This window comes from Ostrea edulis, chromosome 7, assembly GCF_947568905.1.
Source record: "Ostrea edulis chromosome 7, xbOstEdul1.1, whole genome shotgun sequence".
In the NCBI taxonomy this organism is placed as follows: Eukaryota; Metazoa; Mollusca; class Bivalvia; order Ostreida; family Ostreidae; genus Ostrea; species Ostrea edulis.
In genome coordinates, this window is record NC_079170.1 from 80,965,411 (window position 1) to 80,986,048 (window position 20,638).

The window sequence follows — 20,638 nt, forward strand, 5'->3', positions numbered from 1 at the left end:
CCATGCATTGCACAAAAACTGCATAACCTAAAGATTACATTTTTTCTATAGTGTTAGCTACATGTACCTTCATCACCCGATGAAACAACACAGAAAGCATTAGATTTTTTAAATATACATGATATCGTTTGGTTTTCAGGACATCAATAATACGCCATTGTTAGATTGTTTATACATTCAAGGAATCATAGTTCTTATTTTCGTAACCAAACAAATCAAGATGTCAAGTATCACTTTCTTCGAGTCTAATTATTCGAGAGTCGAATTGCGGAGGTGCCGCTACTGAGTTCTATTTTTAGAGTGACGCATTGCTCGGCCTTTTCCGTCAAGTTGAACGGGCTTCCGATTGGTCTTGGTCATAGACACGTTTTACACTACGACGGAGATCATTGGTATACCGTCTCACATTGACGAGTAAGATGTAAACACATTGCACAACTGTCAGAAACAGTTTCTATGTATACAATATATAATAAACAGTCGGTGACAGCAGTCAGACAGCTGTTTTGCCTGTACAAGGTAAGTTTTTGTACACGACGCGATTGTCATAATATATGATATATTGTTAAAGAAAAATCTCGGCGAGATTCGTCGAGGCTGGATATTTGGACTAGCACTTCGAGATCGACGAATCTCTCTGATCAGAGTAGGAGTGCGGTTATTTTGAAGTCACCTTTACAGAGTTGGAGTGGGGCTACTTTGATGTCACTTGTGCACGTGTGTCTTGTCTTACATATATACACATTCTGTGTCTATTGTTACACTGCAGATCCCAATTTGGTATTGTCGCAGCACAGGCCGGGATATCTAGATAGTCAGAGTATTCTCTCGTTTTAAAAAATGATAATGTCCTACGGACCCGGTTTGAGGGCGTGTCCTGAGACCCAGTTAGATCATTCTAACTAAGTGGTATCTTATCTGCTCTGTTCTCTATTAGATAGAATGTTCTATCCTCACCCGGTGTGGTGGGGGCCTGTCCCAAGACTCAGTTAGATCATTCTAACTAAGTGGTATCTTATCTGCTCTGTTCTCTATTAGATAGAATGTTCTATCCTCACCCGGTGTGGTGGGGGCCTGTCCCAAGACTCAGTTAGATCATTCTAACTAAGTGGTATCTTATCTGCTCCGTTCTCTATTAGATAGAATGTTCTATCCTCACCCGGTGTGGTGGGGGCCTGTCCCAAGACTCAGTTAGATCATTCTAACTAAGTGGTATCTTATCTGCTCTGTTCTCTATTAGATAGAATGTTCTATCCTCACCCGGTGTGGTGGGGGCCTGTCCCAAGACTCAGTTAGATCATTCTAACTAAGTGGTATCTTATCTGCTCCGTTCTCTATTAGATAGGATGTTCTATCCTCACCCGGTGTGGTGGGGGCCTGTCCCAAGACTCAGTTAGATCATTCTAACTAAGTGGTATCTTATCTGCTCCGTTCTCTATTAGATAGAATGTTCTATCCTCACCCGGTGTGGTGGGGGCCTGTCCCAAGACTCAGTTAGATCATTCTAACTAAGTGGTATCTTATCTGCTCTGTTCTCTATTAGATAGAATGTTCTATCCTCACCCGGTGTGGTGGGGGCCTGTCCCAAGACTCAGTTAGATCATTCTAACTAAGTGGTATCTTATCTGCTCCGTTCTCTATTAGATAGAATGTTCTATCCTCACCCGGTGTGGTGGGGGCCTGTCCCAAGACTCAGTTAGATCATTCTAACTAAGTGGTATCTTATCTGCTCTGTTCTCTATTAGATAGAATGTTCTATCCTCACCCGGTGTGGTGGGGGCCTGTCCCAAGACTCAGTTAGATCATTCTAACTAAGTGGTATCTTATCTGCTCCGTTCTCTATTAGATAGAATGTTCTATCCTCACCCGGTGTGGTGGGGGCCTGTCCCAAGACTCAGTTAGATCATTCTAACTAAGTGGTATCTTATCTGCTCTGTTCTCTATTAGATAGAATGTTCTATCCTCACCCGGTGTGGTGGGGGCCTGTCCCAAGACTCAGTTAGATTATTCTAACTATTTGTATGTTCTCTATCACACATATTTATATATTTGGATAAAATGCCCCTGTGGTCGCAGTTGGTGGGAGAGTGCGTATATCTTAATCATGTGATTCGACAATCTAATTAAAATTAGATGTTGGATCCGCTCGCATACTCGCTACACAAACATCTATCAACATCCCGTAGAGGGTCATGTCAGAGGTCAAATTCGATTGACCCTGGCAAAATCATTGAATGTTTGTTGAAGCCGATAAGTCTAGAGTGATACCGAATTTGACCTCTGACGTGACCCTCTATGGGATGTTTTTAGATGTTTGTGTAGCGAGTATGCAAGCGGATCCAACATCTAATTTCAATTAGATTGGTGATTCGAGGGATTTGAATCCCTCCATCGAGTCACATAACATGGTCGAGTCACTGAGATAATTCCAGTAAAGAAGGAATTTTTGTACTGATGAGTCCTGCTGGGTCTTGCATCGAATTCCCTGCTGTTGTGGCAGGCTGAATGTTCTACAATGTTTGTGAAATGTGAGTCTGAGTATGATTTGACATGAATAGCTCTGCCTAGCTTACGAGGTATTCCTGAGGCGGTATATGGCTGGCACCAACCCCTCAACAACTCTATGATAATACACAAGTCTGATGTTGCGGCGCTTGTCTTGAAGAAGTGCAATCTGATTAAAATCAGATCTTTGATCCGCTCTGTTCAATATTGTTGTGTAGCGACATAAAAATAATGGAGCGGATCAAACGTCTGGTTTTAATCAGATTGGAAGAGGTGGTAATTCAAGGTTGTTTAGCATTGCTGTGACACAGCTGTAGTCTCTGGATATGAATCTAGTAGCGCATGTTGTACTCGCTCAATGGTGTTTATGTCCTTGATGTAGTATGGGACCCATACAACTGAGCCATATTCTAGGATTGGTCTGATGAGCGACAAGTATATGGTGTATCTGCTTGATTTGGGGAACTTCATGTGCAAGTTCATACGCAAGAAGCCTAGGGTTGAATCATCATTGCGAGCCATCGTAACTGAGTCCGGTAGCGCCTATCCTACCTAAAGAAAATTGATGTAGTGTAAATGGAGGCAGTAAGCATGGCTTAATTGCAACGATGGGGTTGAATTGGCTTTCTTGGTGATGTTACCGATGTAGGTTCCTCTGAGATTGTAATTTCGAGGTATGGGTTTGAAGACAGCTCACTGCTGGCAGAGCTTTTATGTCGCCAGTCCAGCCGGATTGATGGGGTAGGATTTCAACCGGTCCGCAGAAAAAGTTGCCATGCAGTCCAACAGAGTTTTCCAGAAATGATTAAACATATTTCGTTAATCTTGTTAAAATGAAATTTAACTTAATAATATGCCTCAGACAATATTGTCACGCTTATATGGGATTTATAATTTACGAATCAGATTCGTCCGATATCTACAGATCGAAGCATGCCAGATGTATGTATAAGATTTCATGAGTGTATTTTCCAAGATGATGCTTTAGAAAATTAACCTGTCCCATCGGACTGACTAAAACAAATGTCAATCAGTCTGCCAGACGTTTAACAGTCACAGACTGACAGGCATATGTTAATTTCTAGACCTGTGCTGGGGGATGGTATTGTCTAGGCTATAAAGGTGTTGGCTCTTTTCCCGAATATTGACAGAGGATATAGCATTTTTTAGCATTAAACTTCATGCCCCATGATTTGGCCCATTTTTCCAGGTTTTGTAAGCCCTGTTGTAGTATGGAATGGTCATGCTGCGACTTAATTTGGCGGTAAAGCAAACAGTCATCTGCAAACGGTACTGTCCGGGAGTGTTTAATCATATGCATGTTATACCACTCTAGATAGTAAGTATGTAAGTAAATTTTATTTAGAGTGGGTGTTATAGTGCCATATTTATATCTTCTTTCATTTTCTATGTTGTTGGGGAAAAAAATAAGATTTTATTTTGTCATTGCTTTCATTATCTGATGTATTTGCACTTGTGGTTGGTGGGGGTTGAATATTTAAGACCTGGTAAATCATTTTTTTAATAATATTTTTTCCTGACTTATTACATCTATACAGTTTTGATTTCTTGTTTCTTTTTCAGACTTTGATATCAAGGCTTGAGTTCATTAAGTCGATAACTTTCCATATTAACCATGGTGCGCAAATCAGTCCGCTGCGGTCAAAGAACGGGAAACACCCTCCGGAAACACTTCATGTCATTTGTTTCCAATCATGGCTATGTCAACTACAACTTCATCAACATTCCAGACAACTTTGAACATGCGAAATATCAGACGCTGTTTAGCAGGAAAGATTGTGTTTTTCCAGATGGTCGTAAATCACACTTAGATTTGGTGGGAGATGATGATAACAAGTTTATTGATATACATTTAGATGCAAGTTACAGAGAAGGAAATCATGTGTGCTATTCACTGGACAAACATCAAAGGTGGACTCTTCCTTCAGTAATTAAAGAGAATATTGAATCCCTCTCGGAGGAAGATTTTAGAGTTGTTTTATCAGAAAGGAAGACAGTGACATTGTTTGTTTACTGGGGTGGACGATATTCCCCGACAGATTTAAGTGGAAGGTTTATTAAGTGGAATGATTGTGTAAATTATGTTGACAGTAAAACTCCCCTAACGCAGGCAACTCCAACGAAATCGGCATCATTCTTCTGTGATCTGAGAAAGAAATGTTTAGGGGAAGGATGCATCGAAAAGAAGACGGGAGAGAGGAAGAGGAAGAGGCATAACTTACATTGTAGGGGAGTCCAGAGGAAGACCGAACTCCGCCAAAAGGCAGGAAAAAAACAGCATGAAGAAAAGTACACTCATTACGCGTGAGTTAATGTCTATCAGCTGTAGTTCAAATTAGTTGTGTTGTGTTGTTATTTTAACAGGATATCTTGCAGGAAGAGTGAGTGGGTTAGTATTTGTATTATTAGGTTGGTCCTGTAAACCAAGTTTTATTCGCGATTACTAATTTATTTCACGATTTATCAGTGATGGCCTGCTTCCCAGCTACAAATTTTCATAAATAATTAATTTGAGATAATCTTTATTGAATAAATGCAAAAGACATCAATGGACTGGATCATTTAGAGAAATATTCAGGATGATGAGGTCACAAGAACTTCACAAAAATTTCTTGTAAATTAAAGTTGGTTTACAGTATCTATAGGGATTGAAGAAGGTTTGAGGGATATTAATTTGGAGGTGGGTATTGGGGCGTCAAGGTTCTGAGAGATATTAATTTGGAGGTGGGTATTGGGGCGTCAAGGTTCTGAGAGATATTAATTTGCAGGTGGGTATTGGGGTGTTGAGTTTTTGAGAAATATTACTGTGGAGGTGGATATTGATTTTTTGAGGGAGAGATATTAATTTGGAGATGGGTATTGGGGTATGTTTTTTTTTTAGGGATACATGTATTCATTTGGAGATGGGTATTGGGGTATGGAGGTTTTAAGGGATATTGATTTGGAGGCGTATATTGGAGTTTGGGCGTTTTGAGGGATATTGATTTGGAGGTGCATGGTATTTGGGCATTGGGGTTTTGAGGGATATTAATTTGGAGGTGGGTATTGGGGTATGGAGGTTTTAAGGGATATTGATTTGGAGGTGGGTATAGGGGTATGGAGGTTCTGAGGGATATTGATTTAGAGTTGGGTATTGGGGTATGGGGTTTTGAGGGATATTGATTTGGAGGTGGGTGTTGGGTGTTGAGGTTGAGTATGGGGTTGAGGAGGAGTGGTAGGGGAGGGATTGATGACAAATTACAGAGGAGGTAGATTGTGGTATAGGTTTGAAAGGCGACACAATCAGCTCTACTAAATGGGATACTTCAGATCTGCAGTTGACGAGCTAACCTACTGAGCTACTCAGCCGGACAATCAAATCTAAACAAATAGACAAATATTGCTGATGTTTGAATTTCCATTCATAGTTTAAAAGGAAGTCAGCCATTATGACAATGTAGTATACCTCCTTAAACTGGTAACAACCCAATCCCAACCCTACAACAAAATTATCAAACCCTAATTTAAACTTCCAAAAACATCAACTCCTCAAATCAACAATCGCACTTTCACATTCCAACCCCTGAAGTACTGGTCACAGTTTCTAGTCCAGCTGGGTTTTATTTTTTATGATACTGCAGTTCTTGGTACTGTCCACAGGCAATTATATCGCTTGGGTTCGAATTTACTATTAAAGAGTAGTCTTTAAATTGATATATTAAAGAGTAAGTACTCTTTAATTGTAAATTCGAACCCAAGCGATATTAAGTACTCTTTGATAGTAAATTTGAACCCAAGCGATGTAATTGCCTGTGGTGCTGTCACAATGTGACATGACTGTGGGTTTTACTCGGTGTTTATTCAATCAGTTTGTTGGATGGAGCTGACAATGATGAGAGTATGGCTGAATTTCGATATGAGGTCTGTGATCCAAGTGGAATGAAGGCCAGATGTGATCTCAGCAAATGGTGGAATGAAGATCTTAACAGTGTACGAGGTAAAATAGAATAAATTTGTTATAAAATGGTGATTTTGATATTCTTCATTATTTAACCTTGTGAACAAGAAATGTGTCACAGTAGCTTATGATGTTAATGATTTCAAATTTGCTGGTAAAGTTTTTGTTCTTTAAAATTGCATGATATACATACACACACTGATGTAGGTATGAAAATTAATTTTTTCTCTTCTTTTTTCATTTCCAGATAAAGGAATATATTGTCATGGAAGAAAATCTCTTTTGAAACAGAAAGGATTTGTAAATGGTGTACGGGTAGCCTGGAAGAAACATCAGCTCAGAGACTGGGCTGATGACTTTGCAGAACATGTCCACAAAAGTCATACCAAGTCCTTTGAGAGCAGAGCCCAGACGACAGAACATTTCCACCAATCAGAAGAAGCTGTTTACGTGTACGATGCTGAGAATGATGAAACTTGTTGTGTGAAAAAGAAAGAGACATTGGAATTGGATATTTTCGACTGCTTGATGAAATCAAAACAAAAACGAAAATCAGAGAGAAAACTTTGTAGGGGCATTAAGAAGAAAATGTCCGAGGAGGATTTGGATTTTAGAAGCCATATTATTTATTTGAATGAGTCTAAAACAGAGGAAGAAGATAAATCGAACACAAAACCAAATGTTCCCAAAGATTTCTCTAATGCTGAAGTGGATGTCCGTTTACCGTACAGTGCAAAGTGTTTTTTTAAGAAGGAAGATGTGGATGAATTTTTCAGGAAGACACCAGTTTTCTGCTCAACAAGTTCATATCCAGCAATATTTGTTATTCCACTTGTAATGTCTGAGAATGAAAGTGTAGACAATATATCCCTAGATCTTAAAAACTTTGATGGCACTGTCTCAGCTCTCCTGTTACAACAGACACTGAGTTCTGTAGTGTCGTCTGCAGCAGAGATTATGGAGTGCAGGTAAGACGGTGTTCAGAGAGAAGCCTAGCTTATACATACAATGTAGGTTCATCTTGTTGCCCGATTACATTCAGTATCATATATAGAATATTGTTTAAATTGCCTTAAGGTTGTGTGTATAGGTGTCAAGGTCATTCCCATTCAAACTCTCACTGCTACATAATTATATATGGTTCTGAGCATTTGCCACGAGTTGAAAAAGTGGTACGTCATCTTTAAGCTGATGACATATCTCCAAAGATTTAAAAAATGGTTGAAGACTCCCAAGTAATAAATCTACAATCAAAGAACTACATGTATGTGTTACTCGATCTGTATCTGTTTAGTGTTGGTTCTGTAAAATACAATAAAAGTTAAACCAAATGTATGTGAACCAAATGGTCATAGAAATTCCCATATCTGTGTGTATTAAGTGTAAATGATTAAATGATATACAGGAATAGTTGTGGCGTACTTTTAGGTTGAGAATTGTCGGTAATGAAGACCTGTATTCCACTGAAGAGGCCACTACGGAACTCAGTCACTTCATAGAAACTCAGGAGGAGTTCTTAATTCTCTCAATTAGAAAAATCTACCAGTATGCCAAAGACTTGATGAGGCAGAGATTTTGTCACACGTAAGTGTTGTAGAATGCCTCCCACACATCATTAGCAAGTCAAACAGCATGCAATCCTCTCATCATAAATTGTATAGCATGCAGTCCTCGCATAAATAAATCATACAGCATGCAATCCTCACATAAATAATCACACAGGATGCAGTCCTCGCATAAATAAATCACACAGCATGCAGTCCTCACGTAAATAAATCACACAGCATGAATTCCTCACATAAATAAATCATACAGCATGCATTCCTCACATAAATAAATCATACAGCATGAATTCCTCACATAGATAAATCATACAGCATGCATTCCTCACATAGATAAATCACACAGCATGCAGTCCTCACATAAATAAATCATACAGCATGCAATCCTCACATAAATAGATCACACAGCATGCAGTCCTAACATAAATAAATCACACAGCATGCAGTCCTCACATAAATAAATCACACAGCATGCAGTCCTCACATAAATAAATCATACAGCATTAATTCCTCACATAAATAAATCACACAGCATGCAGTCCTCACATACATAAATCATACAGCATGCAGTCCTCACATAAATAAATCACACAGCATGAATTCCTCACATGAATAAATCATACAGCATGCATTCCTCACATAAATAAATCATACAGCATGCAGTCCTCACATAAATAAATCATACAGCATGCAGTCTTCACATAAATAAATCACACAGCATGCAGTCCTCACATAAATAAATCACACAGCATGCAATCCTCACATGAATAAATCACACAGCATGCATTCCTCACATAAATAAATCATACAGCATGCAGTCCTAACATAAATAAATCACACAGCATGCAGTCCTCACATAAATAAATCATACAGCATGCAGTCCTCACATAAATAAATCACACAGCATGCAGTCACCACATAAATAAATCATACAGCATGCATTCCTCACATAGATAAATCATACAGCATGCAGTCCTCACATAAATAAATCACACAGCATGCAGTCCTCACATAAATAAATCATACAGCATGCAGTCCTCACATAGATAAATCATACAGCATGCAGTCCTCACATAAATAAATCACACAGCATGCAATCCTCACATAAATAAATCACACAGCATGCAGTCCTCACATAAATAAATCATACAGCATGCAGTCCTCACATAAATAAATCACACAGCATGCAGTCCTCACATAAATAAATCATACAGCATGCATTCCTCACATAGATAAATCATACAGCATGCATTCCTCACATAAATAAATCATACAGCATGCATTCTTAACATCACAATATGCAGTATTTACATCTCTAAGAGAGAGAGGAACTGAGAGGCATATATAACGACATATCATTATGGTTAAATGTTTGAGATTTATAAATGTTCTTTTCTGTGTTGTGGTAAGCAAACTTTAAAGAAAATTAGGAATATATTTGTAGGTCACTTCAAATGACCAGAAAACGTCAGCAGGAGCTGGAACTAGAGCCCGTGTTTGACTGGTTGCCAACGGTTACTTATAATGTCACAACAGTGAAACAAGCCTCGCTGCTGATTGGTGGCACACAAGGATCTGGAGAATTAGAAAAGGTAAAGTGAAAGATTTTTAGCCGAGTTGCAACGAAGTTGAACTCGGCTATTGGTTTGGTGATGCGGGCGGGCGAGTGGGCGTCAACAATTGGTTTCCGGATGATAACTCGAAATTTTACAATCTAATCAAATGAAACTTTGATATATTGTTGGGTACCAGGTAAGGAAGATCCCTATTGATTTTGGAGAAAATAGGTCAAAGGTCAAGGTCACAGTGACCAAATTTAGAATGAAAATTTCAGAAATATTTGGTTTCCGGATGATAACTCAGAAAGTTTAAATCCGAATCAAATGATACTTACAGATATTGTTATGTACCAGGTAAGGAAGACCCCTATTGATTTTGGAGAAAATAGATCAAAGGTCACAGGGACCGAATATAGAATGAAATTTCAGAAATATTTGGTTTCTGGATGATAACTCAGAAAGTTTAAATCCGAATCAAATGATACTTGGATATATTGTTGGATACCAGCAAAGCAAGGCCCCTATTGATTTTGGAGAACAAAGGTCAAAGTCACAGTGACCGAATATAGATTGAAAACTTCAGACAAATATGGTTTCTGGACACTAACTCGAAAAGTTTAAAACTGAAATTAGTTCTTCACAATTATAAATATGCCACATCATTCCTGACTTTGCAATGTATCCCATGCAACTCGGCTCATGCACCCCTGGGTGCATATACTGATTTTTTATTTAAAACCTTCAATTGCAGGGCTGCGTTCAAGATCATAGCGGCTACGTAGTGCTGTGAAATTGAACGAACATCTAGACTAGCCCAACGTAGGGATAACAACTGTTAATTCATACCATGCGTTCAGTAGCTCTAGGTACATGTACATGTATCTAGCCCTGATGTCAGATACTGCTGTCGTCATCAATTTTTGTGTATTGTCATTATTTACACACCTAGGAATGTATTTTGATTTTATAGTTTGTTATATATAAGTAGCAGATATATAGGAAATTCATTAATTTAATTGGCTGATATTATTTTTTTCAAACAGAACACCAATTCTTAAAGATATTTACATTGTAACTGAAATTTAGTTTCTTGGCCAATTTGTTTATGGCATGTGAAGTTTTAAGGCAAGATATCTCAATTTGTTTGCAATTTTGAAAAATGTTTATACTCCTTGATTTTTCTTTTAAACTCTGAATTATATATGATGAACTTTTGTGTAGTTTAAGTGCAAGAAGGTCATAATTGTTACAAAAGACCCGAGTTTGCACTTTGAAAGTTAAGGACATAGGATAGCTAAAGAATTGTGTAAAACTATATGTACATTTGTAAATGTTCAAAGATATTTTTAAAACTCATATTTACTGCAAAATATTCCTGTGAAACCACATTTGATTTTGTATTATTCACAAATATTTGCTTGAAAATTCAATAGGAAATCATTCCCCCAAAATTGAGATCCTTCATAAATGCATGTCCTTTTATTGGTGCATTTTATGTATGGATGACATATTTACGCCATTGTTCGATCCATTAATACAAAATCCCAAATAAACACAGCTAAATGCTATATCACTTGTTATGTCCACAATTTTGGGTATCCCGTGACATTGAGTTAATTTGAATGATTGATTTGAGCTACATATGTCGTTTTGAGACTATAATAAGCAAAAGTATTTAATGCAAGTACTGTGGAATCATTCTAATTCGTGGGAGCCAATCACGTGTTCGTGGGTAATCAAAATTTTACTGGTACGTGGGGACGTAATTTCTTGGATAAGGGATTCGGTGTCACTAAAGGTGAGATAATTCAACTTGGTTTTAAAAAACATTTCAAGAACACGTAAATTCATGGGTAAGAGACGTAACCCACGGAATCCATGAAAATCAATCCCCCACGGACAATGATGATCCACAGTAAATCAAAAATAGATATTACATGTAAATAAAATAACATCAAGTTTAATGCACTGTAGCTCAATTACAAAAACACTGTGATTCCTATTTTCTTGTTTGTTTTTGTTACTCCCTTTTAATGTAGAGATTATACAGTTGTAATATACATACAAATCTTCTACCTTTACTGCAGAATTCAAGATTAACATGATTAGCATGTAAATTTCAGAGCTCGTGATCATCAGACAATCGCATTTTTATTGCAGATGAACTTGCCATCTTCCGCAGAATATTTGACACAACGCCCTGAATGTGAGTACGACTGTGCAGTTTGTTTCACATCGCTGTGTGATGATGGCAGGGATTTGGTGGAGGGGGTACTCATACGTCCGTGCCAGCACTCCTATTGCAGAACTTGTCTATTTCAATACGCAATGGAGAAAATCAGAACCGGTGCTAGATGCATAACTTGTCTGGTAAGGGAACGTTACTAGATGTATAAATTATATGGTAATTTAAAATTCAGATGAAAGTTTCTTTAAATAAATATATATAGTCAACATTCTATGATGCATTTCCTCTGAACTGTTGGAATTGTGAGGAATTGCCATTTATGACGTGAGAAAGATCAAATAGAAAGTGTTCGCCATCAATAATCTAGGCTAATCAATCGCCTAGCCTGGAGGATATAAAACTTTTACCATACTCATACTCAAACTCAGCCATGTTGGTTTTGAGTACAACTCTTAGCAAGCTCCCACCATACTTAAACATTGTGAGAATGTACTCCATTTGAGTGTGAGAATAATTTTATAAAATTATTATAACCTTCACTTTTTAGTATGAGCATGATTTAGAGCGAGGAGTTTGAGTATGCAAATGTGCTCAAGAATGTTTTATAACCTCCAGGCCTTGACTAGTCACAAATAAATGAATCAATAGCTTAATTATAATGAATCAACCAGTCAATTAATGAATCAATCAAATAAATCCAATCATTGGATCAATTAATTGATTGGTCTTTGAATGAATCAATCAATGAACTGGTAGATTAATTAAGGAATGAATCATTCAATCAATTTAGGAATACAAGTGTGAGTCCGAGATTGATCCTGTCACCATCCTGTCCCTTGTGTCTGTGCAGTCCTTTGGTCAGTGGTCATACAGACAGCAAGAGCAGGTCGTTATGTCGACAGGACTCTGGAAGTGGTGTCCGAACAAAACATGTGACCTCATTCTGTCCCTCGTCGCTAAAGGTAAGTTAGAATCCAAAAGATGTCTCAGAATCTGTAGAACAGTGTCAGATTACAAATTTATTTTATGACAATGAGTTTATGAAGATATACATGTAATGCTGATATTGTAGAAATAGCACCCATATGCATTTGTAAGAGGCAGTAACAAGATATTGTATAAATTGATAGCATCCATATTCATTTGTAGGAGACATTTTAAACAACACAGATTAATCCCCGTATTTTATTACTTGACCACTAGATCAGAAAGTTGAAGAAAGGAGAGAAAGTGTCCCCAGGGTGTTGTTGAGGAACTGTAACATTAAGCATATGATGTGTCAGTGCCGTACAGAATTCTGTATGGAGTGCCAGAAACTTCCCCATTGGCCAGCTTCCTGTCAGCAGTTTGGGGAATATATCAAAGCTCTAAACATTCAGAAAGGTATGGGGCACATGTCAAAAGCTGTAAAATACATTACAAGCAGGATTGGGCTGGGTTAAATTTGATAAAGTATCCAGAAATGAAGGAAAATTGTTTTTGTGATTAACAGATAAACAAACTGTGTATGTGTAAGAGTATGTTTATAACTCTATAATATGTATTGAAGCAAATGTTTTATGTGATGTAAAAATAATGCATAAACAAAACACATTACAGAGCTGTTGAAAGAAGAGGACTATGAGATGACCTTCCGAGTGAATGTGAAGGCTTGTCCTCGCTGTAAGGAGAAAGTGGACAAGAATGGTGGATGTAATGCCATGAGTTGTAGGTGTGGCCATCACTTCTGTTGGCTCTGTCTCCAAAGCAATCCCTACAGCGCTCACAGGTGTAAAGAAGTCCCTCTCCAGGTGAGGATCAGCTTACAGGACTCTTTTGATTGTTTTGAACATACTTTATTGATCAGATCAAAAGGATTGGGAACAAATTCTAACAATGTACTAGTCCTTTTTCTAGGATTGTATGTGTATAGGTCCCCATCGTCTGTGATTAAAGGTCTCTGTATATAGTGGGTATTATTTTAGAATTTAGGACAGAAAGTCACAGACAAAAAGTCACAGGACAAAAAGTCACAGGACAGAAAGTTACAGGACAAAACGTTGCAGACAAAAAGTTGCAGACAAAATGACTATGTGGACAAAAAGTCACATTTTAAATAAGAAAATATTGATTTTTATATAAATTTTGTAAAAAAGAAAAAAATATGTTCTTTTTGTAAAGTCCAAGAAAATTTATATGTAAAATGTTATATTTTGTATGAGAATTTATCTAAATTTCAAACTTTTAATTTTAATACTAATAATTTTGTTTACAATACCACATATTAAAGATTAATTGTCAAAAGAAAATCTCATGACAGACTTTTCATTCTGTGACTTTTTATTCCATCTTATCAAAAGTCATCATTGTGACTTTTTGTCCTGTGACTTTCTGTCCGTCTACCTTTTATTAGACGTGTCCATTGCCTGTGCTTAAGGTTATCCCCAATGGTCCCTCATTGACTGTGGATAGAGATTTCTTTATTTGATGAGTATTGTATCTGGCTGAAAGTGAGTACATGTGTTTTAACTTGCTCTTCTACTGTGAAAGAAGGTGTATATTTGATGTTCATACTATTAGACAAGAAAGTAGAAATCATGTGCTAGATTTTTATATAGTCAAATTTTGAGATTATTTTTATTAATATATTTTTAGCTCACCTTAGTGCAAGGCTCATTTGAGCTTTTTGAAACAAAAGTTGTCCATTGCCTGTCATTGTCTGCATCATTGATATTTTTTCGCAGTTTTATCTTCTTCTTCAAAACTAATGGACCACTTTCAACCAAACTTGGCACAGACTATCCATGGTTGAATGGGTAGGGTCGTATAATTAGTTGTATATTATTCAACATTCCACTAGAAGATTTTTTCACTCATATGGAGACGTCACCATTGAAGGGCTGCAAAATTTTGGCTTATGCTTGGTGCTTACAGCCTTTGGGCAGGGAGGGATCTTTAGTGTGCCACACCTGCTGTGACACAGGGCCTTGGATTTTCACCCAGTTTCATCCGAAAGGCGACCCCATTTAGTCGCTTCTTACAACAATGGGTAGGGGATTCAAGTTTGGTCAAGCAATGAATCTTTTCCCCATGCAATGTTAGATAATCACATTGGAAGGGGCCCCTGAGTCTATAGTGGGACTAAAATGGTCATTAAAATTTTTACATAAAGATATATAGGAAATTAAATAAAAATTAGTACCACACTAAATGGTAATGTTACATGTAATATGAAACAATTCCAAGTTATGTGGATTCAATTTTCTTTTTCAAATTATGAACCCAGGGGTTGGGTGGCAGTTATATTTGGGTTTTAAATTTTACATAAAACATGAATAGACTATACAAATTTCTTGAAGAATCTTCTCCAGAAAAGCAAGACCATGTTAGTAATATTGTTATAGATGCATCCCCATCTTGTGTACACTGGATTTAAATTTGGTGAAGTCATAACCCAGTAGGACTAGGGTGGGGTCATGATATCGAGTGAAAATTGTTTGTGGGGATAAAAATGATAAAGACTTTTTAAAAACTTCAGAAGAAGAACAGCAGGGCCATACTGACTATTGATTGTTGTGAACCATGGGCCTCTCTTCTTAATGTTCAAAGATAATACAGTTTTTTGAGTTGTATGAACTACAATATTATTGACATTTTCTTTGGGTTCTTCAGGAAGTTGAACTGGTGAACAGGAAAACTGTGAAGTTTCATGTGAAGTCCCTCGAGAAGGCGTATTCATGTCGCATCAGATGCAAGAAGTTTACGAGGTGGAAAAACACTTTAATGAGAAAGATTCAGGTATTAATCATCAAAGTTTCACATTTCTAAAACTACTGAATACAGTAAAAAAAATTATTTTATGTTTCGTTTAGTTTGTTTTTATGCCCCTGCCTCAAAGTGGTCAGGGCATATGGTTCTACTCTTGTCTGTCCTTGTATGTTTGAGTTTTGTTCTGGTTTGTTGATGGAGTTGTGCCCCTTTAACTTAGAAAAAATACTGCTACGACCACATTTATTTTATTGTTGTTAAAATGTTTAAAGAATTCTTGTAGAATTTTTCATTTTACTAAATGCGTTTAACATAAATGTACAATCTGAATACCACATTAAATGCTTTGCTCTTCAATGGATATCCTACATTTCTCTTTACTGCAGGCATGTTGTGTCAACACATCTAGTTTTATTTCTCTTTTGTGTTTTTATCTTTTTTTTTTTTTTGTTTTGTCTTTATAATTTCCTTTTACTAGAATGATTTTTTGTGACAGGAGTGATATTTCATTTTCAGGAAATGGAGGGGCCTGTGAAGTCTGCTGGTATTCACGTTGACTATGGAGGACTACAAACTAAGCTCTCCTCTCTATGTCTCCAGCTACAGTATCTTAATGTTATCCTAGAGGTACAAAAATTGTATAGATCTATGCAGAGTTTTGTAGATCCTACATGTAATACATAATGGAACTCTTCTTAAATTTTGTTTCTTTGCTTTAGATGCTTGTTGTTTCCTTGCTATTGCTTATAGATTGGAGTCTGAAATTATATCATTTATAGAAATCTTGCTTTATTACGTTCACACTAAATTGGAGGTGGGAAATGCAATAAGCTAAAATCTCAGATGACCAATAATTTGTAGTTAAATTGTCTGTCGTTGTTCATGGTGTGTATTAACATTTGAACATGATCAACTTTTTCTCTGTAAGTTAGATGCTATCTTACATCAATATCTCGTATGGAACATGTTTAGAAGGATAGGAAATGATATATCTCATGGTCACTGCACCTCTGGGGTCTGAGGGGTGGGGTTGATTAAAACCTTAAAAGGACACAGACAAGATTTTTTGTTTTATGGAAATTTACTGTTTTTATTGTAAATGAAGATTTTTCATAAATAAATGGATTTATTTATAAGATATTTCTGCACAAGATACACTTCATATTTCCATAAGATCGTGTTTGTAAAGAACAAGCACATAAAATGGGGGGGGGGGGTAGCTATTATCTGTTATTTTTATATGCAAATAAGATGTGTTGGGCGACTGCCCCCTATTTTGGTAGTAGTAATGAATGAGAAGAAGGACTTTAAAACTGCAAAACCTTAAAAAAAATATGCAGTTTCTTAAAAAATGGAATTTGTTGTCCGTCCAACTGCATACAATGCTTAAATCCATACCCCCTCCAATACTTATATTAATTAGACTAATGCTTGTGTGTTTGACAAGAGTCCTTGTATAAGATACAAATCAGCTTTCTCATTTATGTGTGTCAACTTTCTTAATTGTTCTGTTTTCCTTTTTCAGTCTCTGAAATTAATGGAGAATGTCTTTATATCAGTATCCGACCTTTGGAGGAGGTCACCCATGGCAAAGGAAATCAACTCATTGTCTAAATCCATAGATTTCATCATTTCAAGAACAGTAGAGGTAATGAAAAAGTTCAGACAAAAACTTTATGTTCCGTGTAATAGAATATTTTACTGCAACCAGATACTCTAAAAACGTAAGACTAGGTTGTATCACAGGCACTCGAGGTTTTAAATATTATTATATAATAAAAAAATTGTCATCCTCCTGTAAACAAACTAGTTTGTTTACAGGAATACAATTTTTTTCATTATATATATATTTAAGATATTGAGTATCTGTGGGTTGTATACATATCTCATAAACGATACCAAACCACCATGTTGTGTGTTGATTGATTGTTTTTTAAGTCCAGTCAAATTTTTTTCACTCATATTGAGACGACACCAGTTGTAAGTGAAGTACCATAATTTAAACCTATGCTTAGTGATCATGGCCGTAGCAGTGAGGGTGTTTTATTGTGCCAACGCCTGCCGTGACATGGGACCTCTGTTTTTAAGGTCTAATTCGAAAGACCTGTGATTCTTGTCTCTAAATGACGAGTGTTTGGCAAAGGAGCAATCATTACTTATTTTAACGTCTTAGGTTTGACACGGCTGTGGCACGAGCGGGGCTTGAACTGAAGACCTCCTTGTTACAAAACGTACGCTCTACCACTGACCTACCACGACCAGTCAATGTTGTATGTGATATTTCACAGAAACATGACTGTTAATCTGTATTGGTATTTTGTGATTTTGTTCCATTTCTGCTAAGAGTCTATGAATGGGACAATATGTATTGTTTAATGGAGTAAGTGATCTTTACCCCCCCCCCCCCCCCCCCCCCCACAACACAACCTATGCAATGGCTGCAGTATCTGCTTGTAATCAATGATCTGGATAAGTGATATTTTGTGCAAATTAAAAAAAACAATTTGCAATGGTAAGATATAACAAATCGCCAAGGCCAGCAGAAAACAGTTCATTGTAACATTTTCATTGTTTTCCTCTCCTCACTTCGCATAAAACGAAATCATTAGAGACATGTTCGCTATTATCCTGTTTTATTGTACTTATTTGAGATGTAAATTACATGCAGTTTGAAAGTCTGAATGAGTGTGTATTGTTTAACGTCCCTCCCAAAGATTTTCACTCGTATGGAGACATCACCATTGCTGGCGAAGGACTGCAAAATTTAGGTCTATGCTCAGTGCTTACGGCATTTGAACAGGGAGGGATCTTTATCATGCCTTTTGTGACACGGAGCCTCCGTTTTTGCGGTCTCATCCAAAAGACCACCTCATATGGTTGCCTCTTATGACAAGCAAGGGGTACTGAGGATCTATTCTAACCCAGAGTTCCACATGAGCATATATATATTACATGTATATATGATTCTGTTCATGTAAATAATCATTTCAATTTGATACCCAAAAATCATGTTTTTCATTCTAAATTCTGACATGTATTTCTTCTTTGCAGCTGCTACAGGGCTCTCCGGATGCTGATATGTATTCCAGAATCGACCAACTCCAAAACTTTCTTTCCCAGAAAGTCAAGAAAATGGTGCTGTTGTCATTGTATTTGAAACATGTGAGTTCAAAGAGAATTCAAAGATTGAATAAAAGGACTGTTCATGGACAAAGAATGTTACAATGTTGGATTGCGTATGCTTAAATTTTGACAGGATATTTGTTGATGGTACAGTTATTGATCAATATTTCATACACACAAGGGGTGTTACTGAATGATACTACTCATTCCGTTTCTAACGTGAAGATTTTATCTAGAAATGGATAGCAAGAATTGTGATAAATTGTGATAAATGAATTAATGTATTGTGTATTAATTATGCAATATTTTTATAAGTATTTAAGTTTTTAATCTACAGTTTTTTGTATGTATTGTATGTTGTATTAAATGGTTTGTGATCTACTTGTTAGATGTATTTAGGCTGGAATTTTAACATCTCTTGTGTCTTTCTGTCCAATTCCTGTGATTTCTGAACAAAATATTATTTTCTGTTTGTTTTTTGTTATTCTTTAAGCAACTTTACACATACACTGTTAATGTTATTACATTTTATTAGTTTACCTGAGCCGAAGGCTCAAGTGAGCTTTTCTGATCAAAATTTGTCCATTGTTTGTCGTCATCGCTGTCATAAACTTTTCACATTTTCATCTTCTCAAGAACCACTGGGCCAATTATAACCAAACTTGGCCAAAAGCATCCTTGGGTAAAGGGGTTACATGTTTGTTCAAATAGAGGGTCATGCCCCCTTCAAAGGGGAGATAATAACAAAAATGTAAAAATAAGGGGGGGGGGTCATTTTCAAATCTTCTCAATTACCACTGGGCCAGAGGAGCTGAGATTTACATGAAAGCTTCCAGACATAGTGCAGATTCAAGTTTGTAAAAATCATGGCCTCCAGGGGTAGGTTGGGGTCACAATACGGACTAAGGTTTTGCATGCAAATATATATGAAAAGTCTTCAGATAAGGGTCAAGGTAACTCAGATAAGCGATGTGGCCCATGGGCCTCTTGTTTTTACATCAGTTACATGTATATCAAAATTTATATATTTGTTCAGTGTTGAATAATTGATGGAAAATATTTTGAATATAAAAATTGATTGATTGATTGTATATTGTTTAACGTCTTTTTCGAGAATCTTTCACTCATGGAGACGTTTGAATAAAAAGAAAAATATGACAGCTTTTATGAATAAAACAAAAATACGACAGCTTTTATTATACATTTACCTATAAATTCTTGAATTGGAGGACAGTTGCGCATTTCTGCAAAACAGATAATGCTAAATCTACATATACCATATCACACTGTTGATTGTTTTTAGCTTGCTAATCAATGTTGGGGAGGGGATTATGACATGTCCTATTAGACCAATGGGTTGTAGCTCAGTAGTAGAACGTTTGCTTCGTAACCGGGAGGTTGTGAACTCTGAGCCCCACTCAAACCATGGCTGGGTCAAACCTAAGACGTAAACATGGGTAGTGATTGTTTCTTCGCCAAACGCTTGGCATTTAGAATTGAGAATCGCGGGTCTTTCGCATATGACCATAAACACGGAAGTCCCGTTTCACGGCAGGCATTGGCACGTTAAGGGACCCTTACTGCCACAGCTCTAAGCGTTAGGCATGTATCTAAATTTGTGGTACTTCACCTACATGTAGAGCTGGTGACGTCTCATGAGTAAAAAAAAAAATTGACTTTACCCAACACAAACAACCAATGGACTGATGCACAATGCGCGAAGTGGGACTAAAAAGGTGAAGATAACGAACAGTGATCAATCTCATAACTCCTATAAGCAATACAAAATAGAGAGTTGGGGCAAACACGGACACCTACATGTATACCATAGGTGGGATCAGGTTCTTAGGAGGAATATGCATCCCCTGTTGACCAGTCACACCCGCCGTGAGTCCTATATCTTGATCAAGTAAACGGTGTTATCCCTAGTCAAGAACGGCCTAACAATCGGTATGAAACACGTCAGACAGCATTTGACCCAATGATAGGTTGTATT

At 37.0% G+C, this 20,638-nt stretch overlaps 1 protein-coding gene across 1 annotated transcript; it reads left to right on the forward strand.

Annotated features, from left to right (window-relative positions):
* The first annotated feature begins 388 nt into the window (after positions 1-388).
* Positions 389-19,729, forward strand: LOC125653980 (uncharacterized). The gene is made up of 14 exons (XM_048883674.2): positions 389-519; positions 4,090-4,830; positions 6,375-6,502; positions 6,711-7,431; positions 7,892-8,047; positions 9,470-9,617; positions 11,745-11,954; positions 12,563-12,734; positions 12,976-13,155; positions 13,372-13,562; positions 15,424-15,549; positions 16,036-16,146; positions 17,045-17,167; positions 18,571-19,729. Exons 2-14 carry the CDS (start codon positions 4,142-4,144, stop codon positions 18,763-18,765), a joined length of 3,150 nt encoding a protein of 1,049 aa, XP_048739631.2. The 5' UTR covers positions 389-519; positions 4,090-4,141; the 3' UTR covers positions 18,766-19,729.
* The last annotated feature ends 909 nt before the right edge of the window (positions 19,730-20,638 follow it).

Excerpts from the sequence above, each read along its gene's own strand:
- LOC125653980 (XM_048883674.2), top strand. The coding sequence starts at position 4,142 with ATGGTGCGCAAATCAGTCCGCTGCGGTCAAAGAACGGGAAACACCCTC. Across the intron at positions 8,048-9,469 it reads AGGCAGAGATTTTGTCACAC|GTCACTTCAAATGACCAGAA; the intron begins GTAAGTGTTGTA and ends ATATATTTGTAG. Across the intron at positions 13,563-15,423 it reads GTAAAGAAGTCCCTCTCCAG|GAAGTTGAACTGGTGAACAG; the intron begins GTGAGGATCAGC and ends TGGGTTCTTCAG.